Source organism: Ornithorhynchus anatinus, chromosome 17 (genome assembly GCF_004115215.2).
Source record: "Ornithorhynchus anatinus isolate Pmale09 chromosome 17, mOrnAna1.pri.v4, whole genome shotgun sequence".
In the NCBI taxonomy this organism is placed as follows: domain Eukaryota; kingdom Metazoa; phylum Chordata; class Mammalia; order Monotremata; family Ornithorhynchidae; genus Ornithorhynchus; species Ornithorhynchus anatinus.
In genome coordinates this window covers 13,333,669-13,353,362 of record NC_041744.1, presented here as the reverse complement: position 1 = coordinate 13,353,362, position 19,694 = coordinate 13,333,669, and the positions used below count along the sequence as shown (strand labels likewise).

At 43.8% G+C, this 19,694-nt stretch overlaps 1 protein-coding gene across 4 annotated transcripts in view; it reads left to right on the top strand.

The window, feature by feature from the left end:
• The window catches only part of BCAS3 (BCAS3 microtubule associated cell migration factor), a 633,137-nt gene that overhangs the window by 133,185 nt on the left and 480,258 nt on the right, over nt 1-19,694 (top strand). For all 4 annotated transcript variants that reach the window (XM_029081827.1, XM_029081826.1, XM_029081825.1 and 1 more), the window contains exons 10-11: nt 9,439-9,515; nt 15,214-15,297. In XM_029081827.1, coding sequence (XP_028937660.1) covers nt 9,439-9,515; nt 15,214-15,297 — 161 coding nt within the window. The remainder of the gene's footprint in view (nt 1-9,438; nt 9,516-15,213; nt 15,298-19,694) is intronic.

Sequence of the window (19,694 nt, the reverse complement as noted above, 5' to 3'; positions counted from 1 at the left end):
GATCTGAAGTCCCTAGAGTAGAGAGTGCACTTGCCCGTGAGATAGCTGAGTCAGCCTCTGAGCTTACTTTGAAAAAAAAATGTTTTAGATAAGATATTTCTTACCCACTCAACAGGAACTGATAAGTAGTATCTGTATCAGGGACACATCCTTCCTGTAAAAATCAATTCTTAAAGGAATCCCTATCAATACCATATATTCCCTACGTCCGTCACCCATGCCTGTAGTACTGCATAAGCATATGGTGTGAGTTTGGTTAAAAGATTAGTGACTTAAAAAGTACAGCAAACTTTAGAGAGGACAATTCACCTCTTCGTCCTAAGCTCCCGTAGCAGTGTGGACTTGGGGACCCCTGAGAATCGTCCCTTTCTGAGCATTTTCGTCTCTGAAAATGCATTTCATTGTGATCTCCATATTAGGAAGGATAGTGGAGACTAAGACTCCCAGACTAAGCTCCTCTTTTCCTCAGCTCTCCCCCGCCCCATCGCCCCACTTTGCTCCTTTTGCTCTACCCCACCCTGGCCCACAGCACTTGTGTATATATGAACATAGGTATAATTCTATTTATTTATATTAATGCCTGTTTACTTGTTTTGATGCATATATATATAATTCTATTTATATTGAAGCTATTGATGCCTGTTTACTTGTTTTGATATCTGTCTCCCCCCTTCTAGACTGTGAGCCCATTGTGGGCAGGGATTGTCTCTCTGTTGCTGAACCGTACTTTCCAAGTGCTTAGTACAGTGCTCTGCACACAGTAAGCGCTCAATAAATACAGTTGAATGAACGAATACAAAGAGATCAGGGTACAAGCAGAGGGACGGATTGAGCAGCAGACTTAGAGCATGTATTGAGCTCCTTTGGTGTACTTAGCGTTTGGGAGAGTGTACACTTAGGGAAGCAGCATGGCCTAGTAGAAAGAGCACAGGCCTGGGACACAGAGGCACTAGGTTCTAATCCAGCTCCTCCACTTAGCTGCTCTGTGACCTTGGGCAAGTCACTTAATTTCTCGGGGCCTCAGTTATCTCATCTGTAAAACGGGGATTATTACTGTGAGTCCCATGTGGGATGTGGACCGTGTCCTATCTGATTAGCTTGTATCTACCCCCAGCGCGTAGTACGGTGCCTGGCACATAGTAAGCGTTTAATAAATACCATTAAAAAAAATAGGGATTCGGTACCTTTTGTCCTTTCTACTTAGACTTTAAGCCGCATGTGGGAGCTGGTTTACCTGTATCTACTCCAGCACTTAGTATAATGCTTGCTATATAGTGAGCGCTTAGCAAATACCATAATTATTATTATTATAACAACATTGGTACCCATGATTTCTATCCTCAAGAAGCTTGCAATTTAGCACAGAAGACAAACACATAAAATATAATAATAGTATTTGTTAAGCGCTTACTATTCGTTCATTCATTCAATAGTATTTATTGAGCGCTTACTATGTGCAGAGCACTGTACTAAGTGCTTGAAATGTACAAATCGGTAACAGATAAAGACAGTTCCTGCCCTTTGACGGGCTTGCAGTCTAATCGGGGGAGCTATGTGCCAGGCACTGTACTAATCACTGGGGTGGATACGAGCAAATCGGGTTGGAGACGGTCCCTGTCCCACGTGGGGCTCACAGTCTCGATCCCCATTTTACAGATGTGATAACTGAGGCCCAATGAAGGGATTTGCCCAAGGTCACGCAGCAGACAAGTGGCAGAGTACTCACTCCAGTGCGTAGCACCCTGATTTACTCTCCCTCCACACCGAATCCTTTCCCACGTCCTCCCTCTGGCTTGAACTCCCTCCCCCCTTTATATCCGACAGACCCACCACTCTTTCCGTCTTCAAAGCCCGACTTAAATCATATCTCCTTCAAGTCACCTTCCCCGACTAAGCCCTATTCCCCCCATCCCCATCGCTTCTACCGCTTCCATGCCCTTGAGTCTGTACTTCTTAAGCACTTTGATTTCTCACCCCATAACCACAGCACATGTACATCTGTAATCTGTAATTCATTTTAATGTCTGTCTCCCCCTCAAGTCCGTACGTCCCTTCTGGGCAGTGATAATATCTGTTGTACTCTCCCAAGGGCTTAGTATAGTGCTCTGCACACAGTAAGCCCTCAATAAATACTATCGATTGATTGATTGATTTTTCCTATAGCTATCTCTTCGTATTTGAAGATTATTTGGGGCCTTAGAAGGGTTAATTTCCAAGTGAAGTGTAATTCATGTGCTTTTTATTTAGATATCATATGTCTGTGTATATATATATAAATGTATATATATATACATATACCTATTAATAATAATAATAATGAGCAGAACACTGTTCTAAGCGCTGGGGTAGATACAGGGTAATCGGGATGTCCCATGTGAGGCTTACAGTTAGTCCCCATTTTACAGATGAGGTAACTGAGGCCCAGAGAAGTTAAGTGACTTGCCCACAGTCACACAGCTGACAAGTGGCAAAGCCGGGATTCGAACCCGTGACCTCCGACTCCCAAGCCCGGGCTCTTTCCACTGAGCCACGCTGCTTCTCTATATTCTTTATCTATATTTGTATTAATGTCTGGGTCTCCCTTTAGACTGTGAGCTCGTTGTGGGCAGGAATGTGGCTGTCTGTTGCTACGGTGTACTCTCCCAAGCGCTTAGTACAGTGCTTTGCACACAGTAAGCACTCAATAAATACAATTGAATAAATGAATGAGCATGTAAATAATTGTACTCACTCCTCCCACCACTTCTAACTTTATGTGGGTGTTAGATGGAAAGATTGCTTGACATCCCGGGTGAAACTGGTGTGATATCTGTTAAGAGAATAAGCACCTCATGTGTTCGAGTTCCCAAACAGAACCAAGATGATCCTGGGACATTTAGTGATTCAGAATAAATCGCAAGTACTGCATTTCCCCTCTTAATCAGGGACAGTTTTCCAACACAGCCTTGTCTACATTTGGAATGGTTTCTAGTGCTTTGTTAAGCATTTGCCCGATTGCCTGCACTCTTGGAAAGACTTTGATTTAGTGTCCTTCTCCCGGTTGACCTCCCTATACCTTGGTTTCAATTGGGAAACTTTGGTCCTTTTGACAGTCTGCCCCGCCTTCTCACTCTGCTCATATTCATTAGAAACATATTAGAACTGTGGCTGAGATTGCAAAGCCTCTATTTTTGCTTTAGTTGTTTTCAATGTTCGGTGGAAGTAAAAGTTAATCTTTAAAAGGGTCATGCTTGTAAAGGATTGGATGGCGATAGGAGCACAGGTCACATTGTCAGCCTTTGCTTTTGCTGAGTGGCTGATGTTTTGCTGACTCTAGCTCTCTCTGTCTTTTTGGGAGAAAAACAATTTGCTTTTCATTACAATTGTATATTACCCTTGAAGTGCTCCGAATTTCCAGAAGAGGAAAATGGAAGCTTATTATTAAATGGTGTTTAATGGCATTTGTTAAGTACTTACTGCGTGTCGGACGCCGTTTAAGCGCTGGGGTAGATACAAGCTAATCAGGTAGGACACAGGCCATATCCCACATGGGGCTCACAGTCTTCATCCCCATTTTACAGATGAAGGAACTGAGGCTCAGAGAAGTTCAACGACTTGCCCAAGGTCACACAGCAGACAGGTGGAGGAACTGGGGTTAGAACCCGGGTCCTTCTGACTCTGAGGCCCATGCTCTGTCCTCTGTGCCATACCTCTTCTCTTGCGATATGTTATTAGCTATAGAGGAGGTTTTAATTTTTAACTTTTAGTTTTGATTTTGTTTTCCAGTTTGTCAGCAGCAGTTTAAGATTTCAGTGGTATTTTCTTATGAGCCCAGAGAACAGGGAACCCGTTTGCCAATTCTGTTGTATTGCACTCTCCCAAGCACTTAATACAGTGCTCTGCACATAGTACCCACTCAGTAAATAAGATTGGTTGCTGGATATTATTTCACTGGACTCTCCCAAGCACTTAGTACAGCCCTCTGCACATAGCCAATGCTCAATAAATACGATTTATGATTGATTGATAATATTATATTGTTTAATTAGAGTCTCCCAAACCCTTAGGGCCATGCTCTGCACTCAGGAAGCACTAAATAAGTGCAATTGATCAATTGATAACATTATTACTTTCTGACTCCTTGTCTGTGTGTGGCTAAGGAATTACCAGTAAGGCAATCTTCATTTCTTAAAGCTAGGGGAAATTACTCCTCATTATTAAATGGAAAAGTCTTCAGAACTAGGTGTTTGCCCAGACCCCTGTTATGCAAAAAGCAGTAGAAACTATGAATAGAAAAATAATGGAAAACAGCAATAAAAATAGAACAATAGAAATAGGAAAATAGAAAAAAAAGTTGCCATTATTTTTCAGACGAAAACATCTGATTACATTTTGCAGGCTAATTTTTGATTTCCATGTTTCCCCTGCTCCAAATTAAAGTTTTTCTTCACAGTATCTTCCCGTGCCTGGAGACTGGGCTTTCTTCTCTGTTAGGAGGAGAAGATGGCTTTCAGGCCTGCTCCCAGAGCCCTGACGAACTCTGACGAACCCTGACATTGCTCAAGAAAAGAGTGCACCTCAACACTATTTTAAACATTGAAAATACTGAGGTTCTAGGTCAGTAGGGACCTACGACTTCAAACTTGGTATCAGAAGGCCGTCTTCTCTTCTGAAGATTGGTTCAGTGTTTTGTCACGATGTAGTTGCTGTACTCATGGAATTTAAGAATTTTTTTTTGCATGTTGCATCCTGCTTTTCTTATCTTGTAACCAGGGCAGGAGCCACGCTCATTGCTGCTTTATTTGTATGTTTTCTAGCTCGTAGTGGAATGCTCTACAGACTGTAGTGGGCATAATAAACAATTAAAGTTGAAGACGATATAGACGGTCACAAAGGCGTTCCTTACTCCCCAGGACGTTTCGCCCTCCCAAATTAAGTTTTACTCTGTTTTCCTCTTTAACAAAATTACCCTCCTCAAATGATAAGACAATCAGGTTGGACCCAGTCCCCGTCCCCCATGGGGCTCACAGTCTTAATCCCCATTTTACAGATGAAATAACTGAGGCTCAGAAAACTGAAGTGACTTGCCTAAAGTCACACGGCAGACAAGTGGCAGAGCCGGGATTAGAACCCACGACCTTCTGGCTCCCAGGCCCGTGCTCTCTCTACTAGGCTATGCTGCTTCTGTGTTTCTATGTGGTGCTTTTATTACCAAAGTGCCTTACATTAATTAGCTATTTACTCTAGGAATTACTGTTATTACTACTAATAATAATGGTGTTTGGTAAGCGCTTACTATGTGCCAAGCACCATTTTAATCAGGGACGATACAGAGTAATCAGGTTGTCCCAAGCGGGGCTCACAGTCTTAATGCCCATTTTACAGATGAGGTAACTAAGGCACAGAGAAGTAAAGTCACACAGGTGACAAGTGGCGGAGTCGGGATTAGAACCCACATCCTCTGTCTCCCAAGCCCGTGCTCTTGCCCACTGCCACTTACACTCTTTTGTTCCTGTCAGTCACATTCACTGCTCTCAACAACAGTATTTATCAGGCACCTACCCGTGGGCATAGCATTGTTCTAATCTGTCAGGGACCCGTTCAGAAAAAGAGTCACATGGGATCCCTGGGGTTTATAATCTAATAATCCAATGTAATAAAGCCTTCTGTCCTCCAAGAGACCTTCCCTGACTAAGCCTTCCTCTCCTTTTCTTCCACTCTCTTCTTCATTGCCCTGTGTTCATCCCTCCTTTCAGCCCACAGCACTTAGATCTGTAGTTTCTTCATATTAATGTCTGTCCCTCCTCTAGACTGAAAGCTCGTTGAGGGCAGGGCATGTGTCTGTTTCTTGTTACATTGTAATAATGTTGGTATTTGTTAAGCGCTTACTTTGTGCAGAGCACTGTTCTAAGCGCTGGGGTAGACACAGGGTAATCAGGTTGTCCCACGTGAGGCTCACAGTTAACCCCCATTTTCCAGATGAGGTAACTGAGGCACAGAGAAGTGAAGTGACTTGCCCACACTCACACAGCTGACAAGTGGCAGAGCCGGGATTCAAACTCATGACCTCTGACTCCTAAGCCCGGGCTCTTTCCACTGAGCCACGCTGCTGTACTCTCTCAAGCGCTTAGTTCACTGCTCTGCCTGCAGTAAGTGCTCAATAAATATGATTGACTGCTCTGTAGTAGACAAACACAGGTAAATAGTTTCGAATCTGTTAGAAATAACGTGAAACTAGGCATAAATAATAAACCAAGTGAATAAGTAAATAATAGTGAATACTAAATTGAAACATCACATGAGCGTCCAGGTGGTTAAGGGAAAGAAATGACCAGGAATAATTAGGGATGGCCTTTTGGAGGTGCTGGTTTTTTAGAAGGACTTTGAAGTCGGGATGGGAAGGGGTTTGGGAAGTTCGGGAAGAGGATATTAGAGATGGTTGGGTTGGAGTGAGCGATAGAACAGCAAATGAGTACAGATAAGAGTTAAGAGATTGCCAGGAGAGAAGTGGCGAATAAGACACGATTTGGTGGGAGAGTGAACTCCGTATGTAAATTAATTTAATCGTATGTTTATTGAGCGCTTACTGTATGCAGAGCACTGTACTAAGCGCTCGGGAGAGTACAGTACAACAATAAGCAGAGGGGTCCAGCTGATAGCTGCAAGCTTGGAAACCGATGGTTAAAAACTATGAGGAATAATTGGGGGATTTTGAGGACGGGAGTGATGCAATCGGATCAGCATTTCAAGGGAGGTGATTCATGCAGTTTTTGGTAAGACAGATTGAAGAAGGGAGAGGCCGGAGGCAGGAGACCATAAAGGAAGCCGACCAGCTAAGGGGTTATTAGGATTTGCAACTGGCTAGTGTTTGGAAAGGTGGAGAAGAAGGGGAACAGCCGTGACAAATTACCCGCAGGATGGAGAGACAGGTAGACTGTGGGAGGTAAATGAGGAAGCAGCGTGGCTTAGTGGAAAGAGCCCGGGCTTGGGAGTCAGAGGTCATGGGTTCGAATCCTGGCTCTGCCCCTTGTCAGCTGTGTGACTGTCACTTCACTTCTCTGTGCCTCAGTCACCTCATCCGGTAAATGGGGATGAAGACTGTGAGCCTCAGGTGGGACAATCTGATTACCCTGTATCTACCTCAGCGCTTAGAACAGTGCTCTGCACATAGTAAGCGCTTAACAAATGGCAACCTTATTATCATTAGGAAGAGGAGTCAAAAGTGATACCAAAGTTGTGAGCTTGTGAGGCAGGGAGGATGCTAGTTGAGAGCGCTGGGAAAAAGAGGAATGGGAGCAGGTTTAGGAAGGCAGGTGAGGAGTTATCCTTCCCTACTTCCCCTTTTCTCTTTTCCTTTTCCTCTTTTCTCTTCCCCTTCCCATCTTTAGAGCGAGTGAAAGGAACGGCTTTGGTAATTTTCCCCATGAAGGGGTGTGTTTTAAACCATGTCCTGTGTGGGACACGGGCTGTGTCTGATCTGAGTATCTTGTGGCGGGGAATGCGTCTGTTAGGTTGTTATACTGTACTCTCCCAAGAGCTTAGCACAGTGCTCAGCACACAGAAACTGCTCAATAAATATGATTGACTGCCCCAGGACTTAGGACAATGCTTAGCCTGTATTAAGAATGTAGTAAATACCACCTTCGTCATCATGTGAAAGTATTAGCGCCCCAAGAGAGAAAATATAGTCAGTTCTCTAGTGGTTTTCACTATATGTTTTGGATAGGATATGACGGGACAATTAAGGATTCTTCTTACACCAGGCACCTATCTAGAGGGAATGTGATCCGGTGTTGAAAGAAATAGTAGTGGCCTTGCATGTGGTGTTAATAAAGATGGAAGAGACATGACACGAGGTTTTCCTTGACCCAAAGCTCTTCAAGAAGACAACCCCATGTTACAGGAGAACTCTCTCTCTCTCTCTCTCTCTCTCAATATATACATATATTTGTGTATATGCATACACACACTATACTCTTCTTACAATAGAAGAGGAGGGGGCCCAGAACTAAGCTTTAAGGGATATCTAGAGTCAAGTGCCAAAGACAGGAAGAACCTACCTCTCATATATGTGGGTTTTGTATTTTTTTTAATGAAAGCCACCAGCCACCTCCCCCCGCCCCTTTTGCACTTATTATACCCATACTGGGCACTTTTGTATATATATTTTATTCAGTTGTACATTTGGTAACTTACTCTGGTTACTCTGTAAATATTAGTATGTCTCTTTCCTCCATTAGTGTGTAAGCTCCATATGCCACTTCTCTGTTTTGTATTTCCCAAGTTCTTAGAACAGTTCATTGATCCAGTAGGCGTTCAGTAAATACCATTACTTCTACTACTAAGCCGTGGGCTTCCTAGGAATGGAATGAAAGCATAGTAAACACATCCCAAGTTGCATCCTGATTCTCATTTATCCCCCTGGGAAGACCCATCTGTAAGCTCTAGACTGTAAGCTCGTTATAGGCAGGGAATATGTCTTTTTATTGTAATATACTCTCCCCAGTGCTTAGTACAGTGCTCTGCACACACTAAGTGCTCAGTAAATATGATTGAATGAATTCATAGTTCCCTCTGGAATTGAGTAATGAGTGGGAGGGAGTGAAGTAGGCCTTCCCTTTCAGGTCCATCATACCTTTAGTAGCAAGACTAATACATTTACTCACGCTGAATGGACGAAAAGGGGAAAATAGAGAAGCCTGTTTCCATTATTAGAGCAGGAAGTGTGAGAGGTGAAATAAAAGGCTAAATATAAATTCTTAGCATTAGATCACAGGTTCCCTAACTTATTTCTGCCATGGGCCTCTTTTGGCATTTGACTTGAGCATTTTGGAATTCCCATGCAGTATCTATCCCTCAATTTCCTTTCCCTGCAGCCAGAATTTCTTCCGTTCACCAGCCTTTTCGCTCTTACCAGCGTATGGCTTTCTACCCTCTGCACCAATCCTTTCAGAAGAATTCCTCTAGACAATGCTACTATGTCTCCCTCCATCCCTCAATTCCCAATTTCCAACTCCTAGAACCCCTTCATGAATTTCAGAGATTTTTCTAGAAGCCTCAGACCCCTTTATGGCTTGACTCAAGGAAATGATTAGGGGAAAGAATGGTACCGAACGCTCAGGAAGTTTCCACTGAAGAGGGTTTGTTACCCTTCCCAAAGTTTAGATGATAGGCTAAAAGTTGCAAAATACTCTTCTATCCAGAATGGCTGGTCAAGGCCTGAAGAAAACCCAAAACATAAGGAAAAATGAATATTTACACTCAATTAACTTAAAATAATGTTTTTTGCCTTTGGAATTTTATCTTTGACTTATAAAAATAAGCATTTGTTGATTGATATTTAGTTTTTGAAATGCTTTGTGTGAAATGTTTTTTGTTGTTTTCTTGGCCTCAGTGCATAAAATTCTTCTTAAAATGTCATTAAGAAATTTCTCAATGTTGTTATCTGGAATCTTTCAGGCTGCTATCCTTGTCCAGGGCCAAACATGAATCCTATTGCTCTTGGGAACCGCTGGCTTGCTTATGCAGAGAACAAGGTAAGGCTCTATCAGTATTTTTCTATTTCCTTTCAAGTAAGAAACTACCCATGTTTCAGTATACAAGTTTTCACTAGTAGTGGCATTGAAATGGTGTGATATTGTTAAATTGTATTCACCCAAGTGTTTAGTACAGTGTTTTGCTCTGATATAATAATAATAATAATAATTGTGATATCTGTCAAATGCCAAACACTGTACTAAGCCCTGGGATAGATAAGAGATAATCGCATCGGACAGAGTTCCAGTCCGACATTGGACTTACAGTCTAAATAGACTGTAGACTGTAAGCTCGTTATGGGCAGGGAATATGTCTGTTTATCGCTGTATCGTACTCTCCCAAGTGCTTAGCACAGTGCTCTGCACACAGTAAGAGTTCAATAAATACGATTGACTGACCGACTTGATAGGATTGCATTACTAGCGAACCCAAAGAGAAAGCCACGAGATAAGTCAATCTTAAAACTCTCCTCTCGGCCTTTGACCCTGACTTAAATGAGGCCAATTTCCATAGGGGAAGGAATGGAGAGATTTGGGGAAGTTACCTAGATAAGTCATGCCTATGCACACCCAGTCTCCCTTTCCTGCAGGGGTTGAGTTCTTGCAGAGCCCTCTGTTAAGGAAAAGTTTTGCTCTAATACTCACCGTGCCTGACGCTGTGCGTTCATTCAGTCGTATTTATTCAGCGCTTCCTGTGTGCAGAGCACTGTACTAAGCTCTTGGGAGAGGACAATGTAACAATAAATAGACACACTCCCTTCCCACAACGAACTTACAGTCTAGAGGGGGAGACAGACATTAATAGAAATAAATAAATTACAGATGTGGACATAAGTGCAGTGGGGCTGAGCTGGGGGGATGAATAAAGGGAGCAAGTCAGGGCAACACAGAAGGGAGTGGGAGAAGAGGGAAGGAGGGCTTAGTCAGGGAAGGCGTCTAGGAGGAGATGTGCCTTCAGTAAGGCTTTGAAGAGTGGGAGAGTCATTGTCAGTCGGATTTGAGGAGGGAGGGCGTTCCAGGCCAGAGGCAGGACATGTTCTCAGCCGCTTCTTCCGGCATCGCGTGAGCTCCATTGACAGGCTCCCTTTGCCAGGAGAATGTTTTTTAATATTTCCGTCACATTCAAGCCAAAACACGTAAGCTCCTTGTTAGCAGGGATTATGTCTACCAACTGTTTGTGCTTTCCCAAGTGCTTAATACAGTGCTCTGTGCACTTAAGCGCTCCATAAATACCATTGATTATGGTTAAAGCATGTGTTCTAGCAAAAGCAAGTGCAATAATAATAATAATAATAATACATGGTATTTGTTAAGCACTTACTATGTGCCAGGCACTCTGCTAGGCCCTGGGGTAGATACAAGTTAATCAGGTTGGACACAGTCCCCATCCCATACGGGGCTCACAGTCTAAATCCCCATTTTACAGATGAGGGAACTGAGGCACAGAGAAGTAAAGTGACTTGCCCGAGGTCCCACAGCAGTCAGGTGGCAGAGCCGGGATTGGAACCCATGACCTTCTGGCTCCCAGGCCCGTGTTCTATCCACTAGGCCATGCCGCTTCTCTATACCTGCTTTTGTGCAGATGAAAAAGATCTGGCATGGGTGTGGTGGAGTTACAGGTTCAGACCTAGAGAAGCCGCATGGCCTAGTAGATAGAGCCCAGGCCTGGGAGTCAGAAGGCTTCTAATCCCAGCTCTGCCATTTGTCTGTTGTGTGACCTTGGGTAAGTCACTTAACTTCTCGGGGCCTCAGTTTCCTCATCTGGAAAATGGAGATTAAGACTGTTGTGGGGGACGGGGACTACACCCAACTGGATTAACTTGTATCCGCTCCAGTGATCAGTCCAGTGCCTGATGCATAGTAAGCATCTGATGAACACCGTTAAAGAATAAACAAAAACACAGAAACCTAGGTTCTCAATTACCTGATAAAGAGACTGTATATTTTATAAGAGGTGTCAGCCTTCTTCTAGGGAAAAAAATGCATAGTTTAGGACTTTTGCTCTGATTATCTCGTACCTGCTCCAGCGTTTAGCACAGTGCTTTGGCCCAGAGTAAGCACTCAATAGATATCACTATTGTTGTTATTCTTTTTGGAAAATAAAAATTTCCAAAGAGATTTGTGTTTTCCATGAGCATCAGGAACCTGAGCATTACTACGTTTGCCTTTGAAGATTCCCCGATAGTTTCCTGGGCTTCTCTTTTGATAATTTGCCACTGTTACAGGAAGATAGGGCTAGCGGAAATCAAGACTCCTGATAAATTTTTGTTAAGCCCAAATAATTGTTTTTGGAAACCACAAGACTATTCAATCTTCAGCCTCTGAAAAGCCACTAAATCGAAACCTCTTTACTGACAGCGTTTGTTTCCTGGATGGGGTGTTCATGGCTGTATCTGAAATTCCCTTTGTGACGAATGGAATTTTGTTCCATACTGACTTCCCTATTATTGTCTCCTTTGCCCTTCTCAACCGTTTCCCCGAAGCTGTGCCTTTCTGAATCCCTCTTTTCTGACTTTGCTGACAAATGGCCCGCAATTCTCTGTAGTGACATAATGATATCTTCAGATGTTCACATCTGTAATGCATTTTGGCTGAGTGCTGGAGACATCTAAGTAATAGGGATATAAATTGCATTTTGGCTGTAAAGGTATCCTCACGTATGCCAAATTATGCACATACTATTGAGGGTACTATGCAAATCACTGAGCTTCCTGGGTGAGGAAAACAAGCTTTTTTGGTGTAACCTAAATGTTGGATTTGCTCCACCTTTGCAGAAGAACTTCCCAATAAAGTAAACCATTCAATCAGTCAGTTGTATTTATTGAGCGCTTATTGTGTGCAGAGCACTGAACTAGGCTTTTGGGAGAGTGTAATATAGCAGAGTTGGTTAACACGTCCCTTGCCCGCATCGAGCTTACTGTCTAAAGTCCTGCCTAGACCTGGGCTTCCTGGCCCAGGGCGGTTTAAGGGTGGGCAGATTGAAGGGCCCCCTTATCTCAATCTTCCTCAAAGTGGAGAGACCAGGATCCTCTTATATATGGAGGTTGTGGGGGGTCTCCTAGTAGATTTAATGATGTGTATATATCTATGATTCTATTTATCTATTTTGATGGGATTGAGGCCTGACTACTTGTTTTGTTTTGCTGTCTGTTTTCCCCTTTTAGACTGTGAGCCCGTTGTAGGGCAGGGATTGTCTCTATCTGTTGCCGGATTGTACATTCCAAGCACTTAGTACAGTGCTCTGCACACAGTAAGCGCTCAGTAAATATGATTGAATGAATGAATGAATGAATGGATAGAGCCCAGCCCTGGGAGTCCGAAGGACCTGGGTTCTAATCCAGGCTCTGCGACTTGACCGCTGTGTGACCTTGGGCAAGTCACTTAACTTCCCTGTGCCTCACTTTCCTCATCTGTAAAATGGGGATTAAGACAGACTGTGAGCCCCATGTGGGACAGGGGCTGTGTCCACCCTGATCTGTTTGTATCTACCCCAGTGCTGAGTATAGTGCCTGACACATAGTAAGCACTTAACAAATGCCACAATTTTTATTATTATTTTTATGCATTGCACATGTGTGAAGTTCCTGCTTCCCCAAGGGATATCCTCTCCTCTAAAGTTGCTTGATTTTTTTTTGTGGTATTTGTTAAGCACTTACTATGTGCCAGGCACTGTACTAGGCTCTGGGGTAGATACAAGTTAATCAGGTTGGACACAGTCCCTGTCCCACATGGGGCTCATAGTCTCAATCCCCATTTTACAGATGAGGGAACTGAGGCACGGAGGAATTAAGCGACGTGCCCAAGATCACAAGGGATGAGAATAATGATAATTGTGGCTTTTGTCAAGCGCTTACTTTGTGCCAAACACTGTCCTAAGCGCTGGGGTAGATTAAAAGGTAAATCAAGTTGGACGCAGGTCCTCACGACTCCCGGTTTCGTGCTCTGTCCATTCGCGCGCACCGCTGACACCTCAGTGACGATGACATGGGGGCTGCAGCCCTGTTCAGTGTGCCATCCTCTGGAAATGCCCCTGGGCTTTAGAACCAAGCCTAGTTCCCGAGAGAGCTAACTCCCGCACTGTAATCCCTATAACTAAACGTTTTAAAGTTGCGCGAACAGCGAGAGCTGCTAAATCGAGTCAGATTGTTGAACCGGGAAGTTTGGATTGCACTAAAGGCAGATGGGCTCTCCTCAGAATAAAACCTTCCAAATAGAGCCCTGAATAAATGGGAAGTTTTGGGTGCACTAAAACCAGACGTCCCAGAATAGAAACATCAGAATTGAGGCCTGACTCTTAAAATGGTCTTCGAGCCACACTTCACTCTCGGTGGCCATCCTTAGCTAATCGGCGTATAGCGAATGACAGTCCAACCTATGCCGAACTGTACGTTCCAAGCGCTTAGGAAAGTGCTGTGCACGCGGTAAGCGCTCAGGAAGTACTACTGAATGAATGGAATGCGGTTTGCATCACTAAATCAGTCAGAAAAGGAGATTTAGTGATCTTCAGCTGTACAAGCTGGGGAGTGAAGTCTCCGAAACGGCTTGCTTTTCTGAGCCTGTCCTGAAAGATCCAGGAGGAGGCAGCAGAGGTAATTTTTGTAGCGCATTTGCTAGCTGACGTTCTCCGCACCCTACACGTTCCTCCCTAAAACCCCTGCTAAGAATGCGACATACACCTGTAGATCCACTGTCGATGAGGCAGATTCCACCCTGCTCAGCTCTTAGGTTTGGCTAAGCCATCGGTATTGCAGGAAAGGCTAAGGACAATTATTCAGTAAAGTTAGGATGCGACAACCCTATGCTTAAATCCTCTATTTCCCTTCCCCGTCGACGGTGATTTTTCCAAGCAACCCCCCCACGTTTTTCCCCCCTAGAGCTAATATAATGCAGTGGTCCTCGCCGTCTATTCGATCGAGAGCTGCGAATGCACACCGTAGGCATAGCCGGGTACGCTTCCAGCGCCGTTTTCTGTTTTCTCTCAGTAAAAATGGAAGATCGGATCCTGGTATGGGAGGAAGCTTTACCGATCTATTGAGAGGCAGGAATTTTGACCGATTCGCATTGGAAGAGAATTTCAACTTTGTTTATTGACTTTTACGGCAGAAAGCCCTCTCTACAGTAGAAAGCAGCCAAAAGAACTACACTTGGAATATAGACAATTACAGCCAAGCAGGCTGGAAGCACGCAAGAGTGTTTTTGCGCCCTCCTTCCCCCGGCCCCCAACCGCCCTTCTCTCTCTCTTAAACCCAAAAGCGAAATTGGAAATGGGCATGCGGTAAATTCCTTCCTTTTGTCTTTTCTTCTCGACTTGGTGGAATTGGGAGGAAAAAAATTGCCCGCATCCAAATTCTCTGAATGTCAACTATTTAATGTTACATAGACATGGCTAAAGCCTTTGATTATATTTATTTAAATGTATTTGTAGTGAGACTGCCAGACCCCAAATCCCACCGTTTCAGAGTTTATGAATTCTCAGTGACTACTCATCTGGTAATTGCAAACCATAGTCGAGCATGCAACCGTCTGGGTGGCACCCAGAAGATTATAAAAAAAAAAGGGGGGGGGTTAAGTGTCTCCGCAGGGCTTTTGGCTATTTGTCTGATAAACACACACCCATCACCGTACATGATAAATAAAGCGCTACGCTAATGGGCCGGAGAGTTTAATAGCAGCGACTCGCTTTTTTTCTTTCTTTCAGCTGATCCGGTGCCATCAGTCCCGTGGCGGAGCCTGTGGTGACAACATTCAGTCGTACACTGCGACGGTCATTAGCGCGGCCAAAGTGAGTATCCCAGAAGCCCCGGGGAGAGGTGATGGCACTGGGAGATGATGAGGTTTCATCACCGAACTGAATTGAGACCGCCTCGCCCCTTCTCGCTATCAAGTGAGAAAAGAACATAAAAATGGGAGCAGAATTCTTTGGCTCCTTGTGAAGACATCAAATTATAAAGTGGTGTCTTCGGTGGCTCACAAACGCTCTTCACCTCTACTGTTCTGTGGGAACTGTTGTCCTGTTAGCCACACGCGTAAGCGGCGTGGCTTACTGGATGGAGCACGCGCCTGGGAGTCAGAAGGTCATGAACGTGAGATCTAATTCCAGGTCTGCCACTTGTCTGCTGTGTGACCTTGGTCTAGTCGCTTCATTTCTCTGGGCCTCATTTCCCTCATCTGGAAAATGGGGATTGAGACCGTGAGCCCCACTTGAGACAGGTACTGCGTCCAACCCGATTTGCTCATATCCACCCAGGTGCTCAGTACAGGGGCTGGCACATTGTGAGCACTTAATAATAAATAACCATTATTATTATTAGTATGATTAGTATGATTTTCGAAGTCACTGGGGACATTAGGAAACAGCGTGGCCTGGTGGATAAAGGATGGGCTTGGGAGACAGAGGACCTGGATTGTAATCTCAGCTGCGCCACTGCCCTGCCGTGTGACCTCTGGCAAGGCACTTAACTTCTTTGTGCCTCTGTTGCCTCAACTGCAAAATGGGAATTCACTACCCGCTCTCCCTCCTACTTAGACTCTGAGCCCCATGGGGGACAGGGACCATGTCCAACCTGATTAACTTGTACCTACCCCAGCGCTTAGAACAGTGCTTGACACATAGTAAGCGCTTAACAAATACCGTAAAAAGCAAAACAAAACAGAAATCGCTGGGCAGAGTTTTGCACGATCCTACATGCTTTACAACATCATACTGCATCTTGGGCGTTTAAGATTTTGGGATGTGAAAGGAAAACAATCCTTTGGAAAGCTCAAACTGAACCACAAGCATAACCAAAGTTACTTTTATTTCAAGGGCCCTTCCTTTCAGCATTTGTTGAGTCATTTTTTTTTTTTTTTAACATTCACATAGAAAGGAAAAAAGCCTGTTTTGATGTTGGCTGGCAAACTTCATGCTGATTACAAGCTTTTCTTATAACTACCATCCTTTTGATTTGTGAAGTATACAACAAAACAATTCTAATAATAGGGATTACGAAGTGAAGTTGAATGACTGCATGTAATAGAAAGCACAACTGGACCGAATAAGACAACAGTTGAAAAATCAACCCACAAAGAGAATCAAAGGTCATGCTATTTTGTGTAAAACATATAAAAATGTAAAGCAAATACAGCTCAGCAAGTCTGATTAGGAATGCTTAAATGAAACCTTTAGGATCTTCCGGTATCTGGCCAGAGGGGCAGATGGCCCACATTTAGTAGAAAACTATAGGGAAATTGTACACTTAAAAGTACTTTTCTGGCATTTCACATTTAACCCTAGCCCCTGATCAAGCTAAAGTATTTTTCTGTGAGGCTAAAAGCAAAGTCGTCTCTCTCTTCATAGGTGAGAAAATCAAACAATCAATCAGTGGTTTTTGTTGAGCGTTTACTATGTGTACTGAGCTTGGGGAGTACAGTACAACAGAATTAACAGATACGGGAAAATGGAGGCTGGAAATGGTTCCTTGGTTTCCTTTTCCTGACCCAGAACTGGGGATGGAATCCTAAATCCTAGGATTCTATCCACCTCCAGTTCCCCTTGGATACTGCCTCAGGAAAATCCTGCTTTCCTATGCAATGTATGGAAACTGATTTTCTTATTTGCACCGATGCAAACACATGTTGGTTTTTGGGGTTTTTTTTTTATTTTTTATGCATTGGAAGAGTGGGCTTGGAAAGTCACCCAGATTCAGTAAATCTGTTTTGCTCTGGCTATGCTTGAGTGATGACAGACACAATATGTTTCTAAAAGGAACAAACTACAGCTTTTGGAACATTGACTATTGAGAGGCAGCCCTAATACTGGCAAGCCCTGCCAGCCAAGTGCTGCTCTCTTCAGCTTGAGAAGCTGTCTTCTGATCTTCCACTGCCCATCAGGACCCTGCCCGCACTTTTTGAGACCAGGATGAAGATTGGCAATCTCCTCCTTCCCCCTTTTCCTCTTAGTCTCCCAGTTAAGTCTCTCTTTGGAGTCGTTATTCCCGGTGGACTAATCTAGGTGCCTGATATGTTGATCTTGAAGGGGTACTTCCTACCGCATGAAAAATGCAGAGCAACCAAATTCAGATATTTTGGTAAAAATTAAAAAAAGACGAGTGGTTCGTTATTTTTATTGTATTTGTTAAGCGTTTACTACGTGCCAGGCACTGTACTAAGAGCTGGGGTGGATACAAGCAAATCGGGTTGGACACAGTCCCCGTCCCACATGGGGCTCACAGTCTGAGTCTCTATTTTACAGATGAGATTAACTGAGGCACAGAGCAGTGAAGTGACTTGCCCAAGGTCACACAGCAGACAAGTGGCGGAGCTGGGATTGGAACCCATGACGTTCTGACTCCCGTGCCTGAGCTCTAGCCACTGGGCCATGCTCCTTCTCTGACCCACCTAGAATCCAACGATAGACTGCAGATCCAGTATTGCTTAATTCCATGAACCTCGATTTTTCCACTGCAAGTTAGGACCCAGCAACTGGGACTAACATAATAATAATAAAAGCCAATCATTCTCATGATATTTGCTATATTATTTGCTATTGTTTTAATGAGGTGTTCATCCCCTTGATTGTATTTATTGCTATTGTTCTTGTCTGTCCGTCTCCCCCAATTAGACCGTAAGCCCGTCAAAGGGCAGGGACTGTATCTGTTAGGACTGTATCTGTTACCGATTTGTACATTCCAAGGGCTTAGTACAGTGCTCTGCACATAGTAAGCGCTCAATAAATACTACTATTGAATAATAATCATAATTATGGTACTTGTTAATCGCTTACTATCTGCCAAGCACTGTTCTAAACATTGGGGTAGATACCAGATAATCGGGCTGGATCCAGTCCCTTTCCCACTTGGGCTCCCAGTCTTAATCCACATTTTACAGATGAGGTACCTGAGGTAGATGAGGTATCTGAGGTAGATGAGGGACAGAGAAGTCGAGTGACTTTCGCACGATTCCAGAGATTTTAAATCGGTGTACAGTGGACCGTGCTGAGTTTCACTTGTTCTCACTGTCACTACTTGGGGTGCTAAGAGAAGTGGGCACACGGTACCTAGTAAGCGCTTAACAAGTACCTTAAAAAACCCCAGCGAACTGGCTAAAGCATCTCTTGGTTGCCAAGGCCCACTTCCTGGAACTCACTCGTGCATCGAACCGAAGGACACTGACTAGCGTGTTCCTGCTAGAGAACGCAATCTCTTCTCCACCAAGAGATTCACCAGGATTGCTCCCAGAAATCGAAGCTGTTCGTCTCCCGGTGTATTACCGGGGCTTCTGAACCAAGGGCCTCAGATCTGCTGGTGAGAGTAAGACCTACTGTTAAGAAAGAGATAGCCATCTATGAGTTTCAAAGGCTAAACAGGAAATTGTGGATGTTTTCAGCAGGAAAGATTAGACATCTGGGAAGTTGTGTTTCCTTTAAATGAATGCATTCTACCACAGTAACATCTGATGTTATCTCGGACAGGTTATTGGGAATTTGCCGTACAGATGTTGAATGGTCAAGTTCCAAGTCCTCTGTCTTTATCACTTAAAGTGGTGACCGTCTTAAAATGACTTCTCTCATTAGGGTGTGAGCATTCCAAATATCTTCGGACTTGTGCCTTCCTTTTCAGCGCGCAGTCGTAGGCCATATATCTTACATCTTGCTTAAAAAAGCTTTCATTCAGAGGCCTCCCTTCAGTTGTATCTTACCAGTGTGAAATGGTTTAGGATCCACTCTCTTTCATCATTGGAAGTGTTGGTTTCTTTTAAATCGGATAGCATTTTTTTGCCCTTTACTGTTTTTTATTGTAGTTCAGAAAGAATATTCTCCTACCAGACCCTGCCTTGTCATCAAACTGATAATTTTCTTTTTGATGCAACATGGGGAGCGTTCCTCCCTAGGTGTGTTTTTAAGTTCTCAGTTGGTTCCAAATTTGTTATATTTGGGAGAACATTTCAAGGAGTTTACATGGCTCTGGATACCTCCAAACTACCACATTGATAGCAGAGAGTATTTTCATTTGAAAGTAAATATCAGTCTTGAACGCCATCAGCATGTTTATCCTCAGTACTTTTGCAGTAGTCTGCTTTTCCCCTCTTCGCATTTAATAATAATGATAATAATAGTAATGCGTGGCTTAGTCGATAGAGTACGGACCTGGGAGTCAGAAGGACCTGGGTTCTAACTCCAACTCCACCACATGTCTGCTGTGT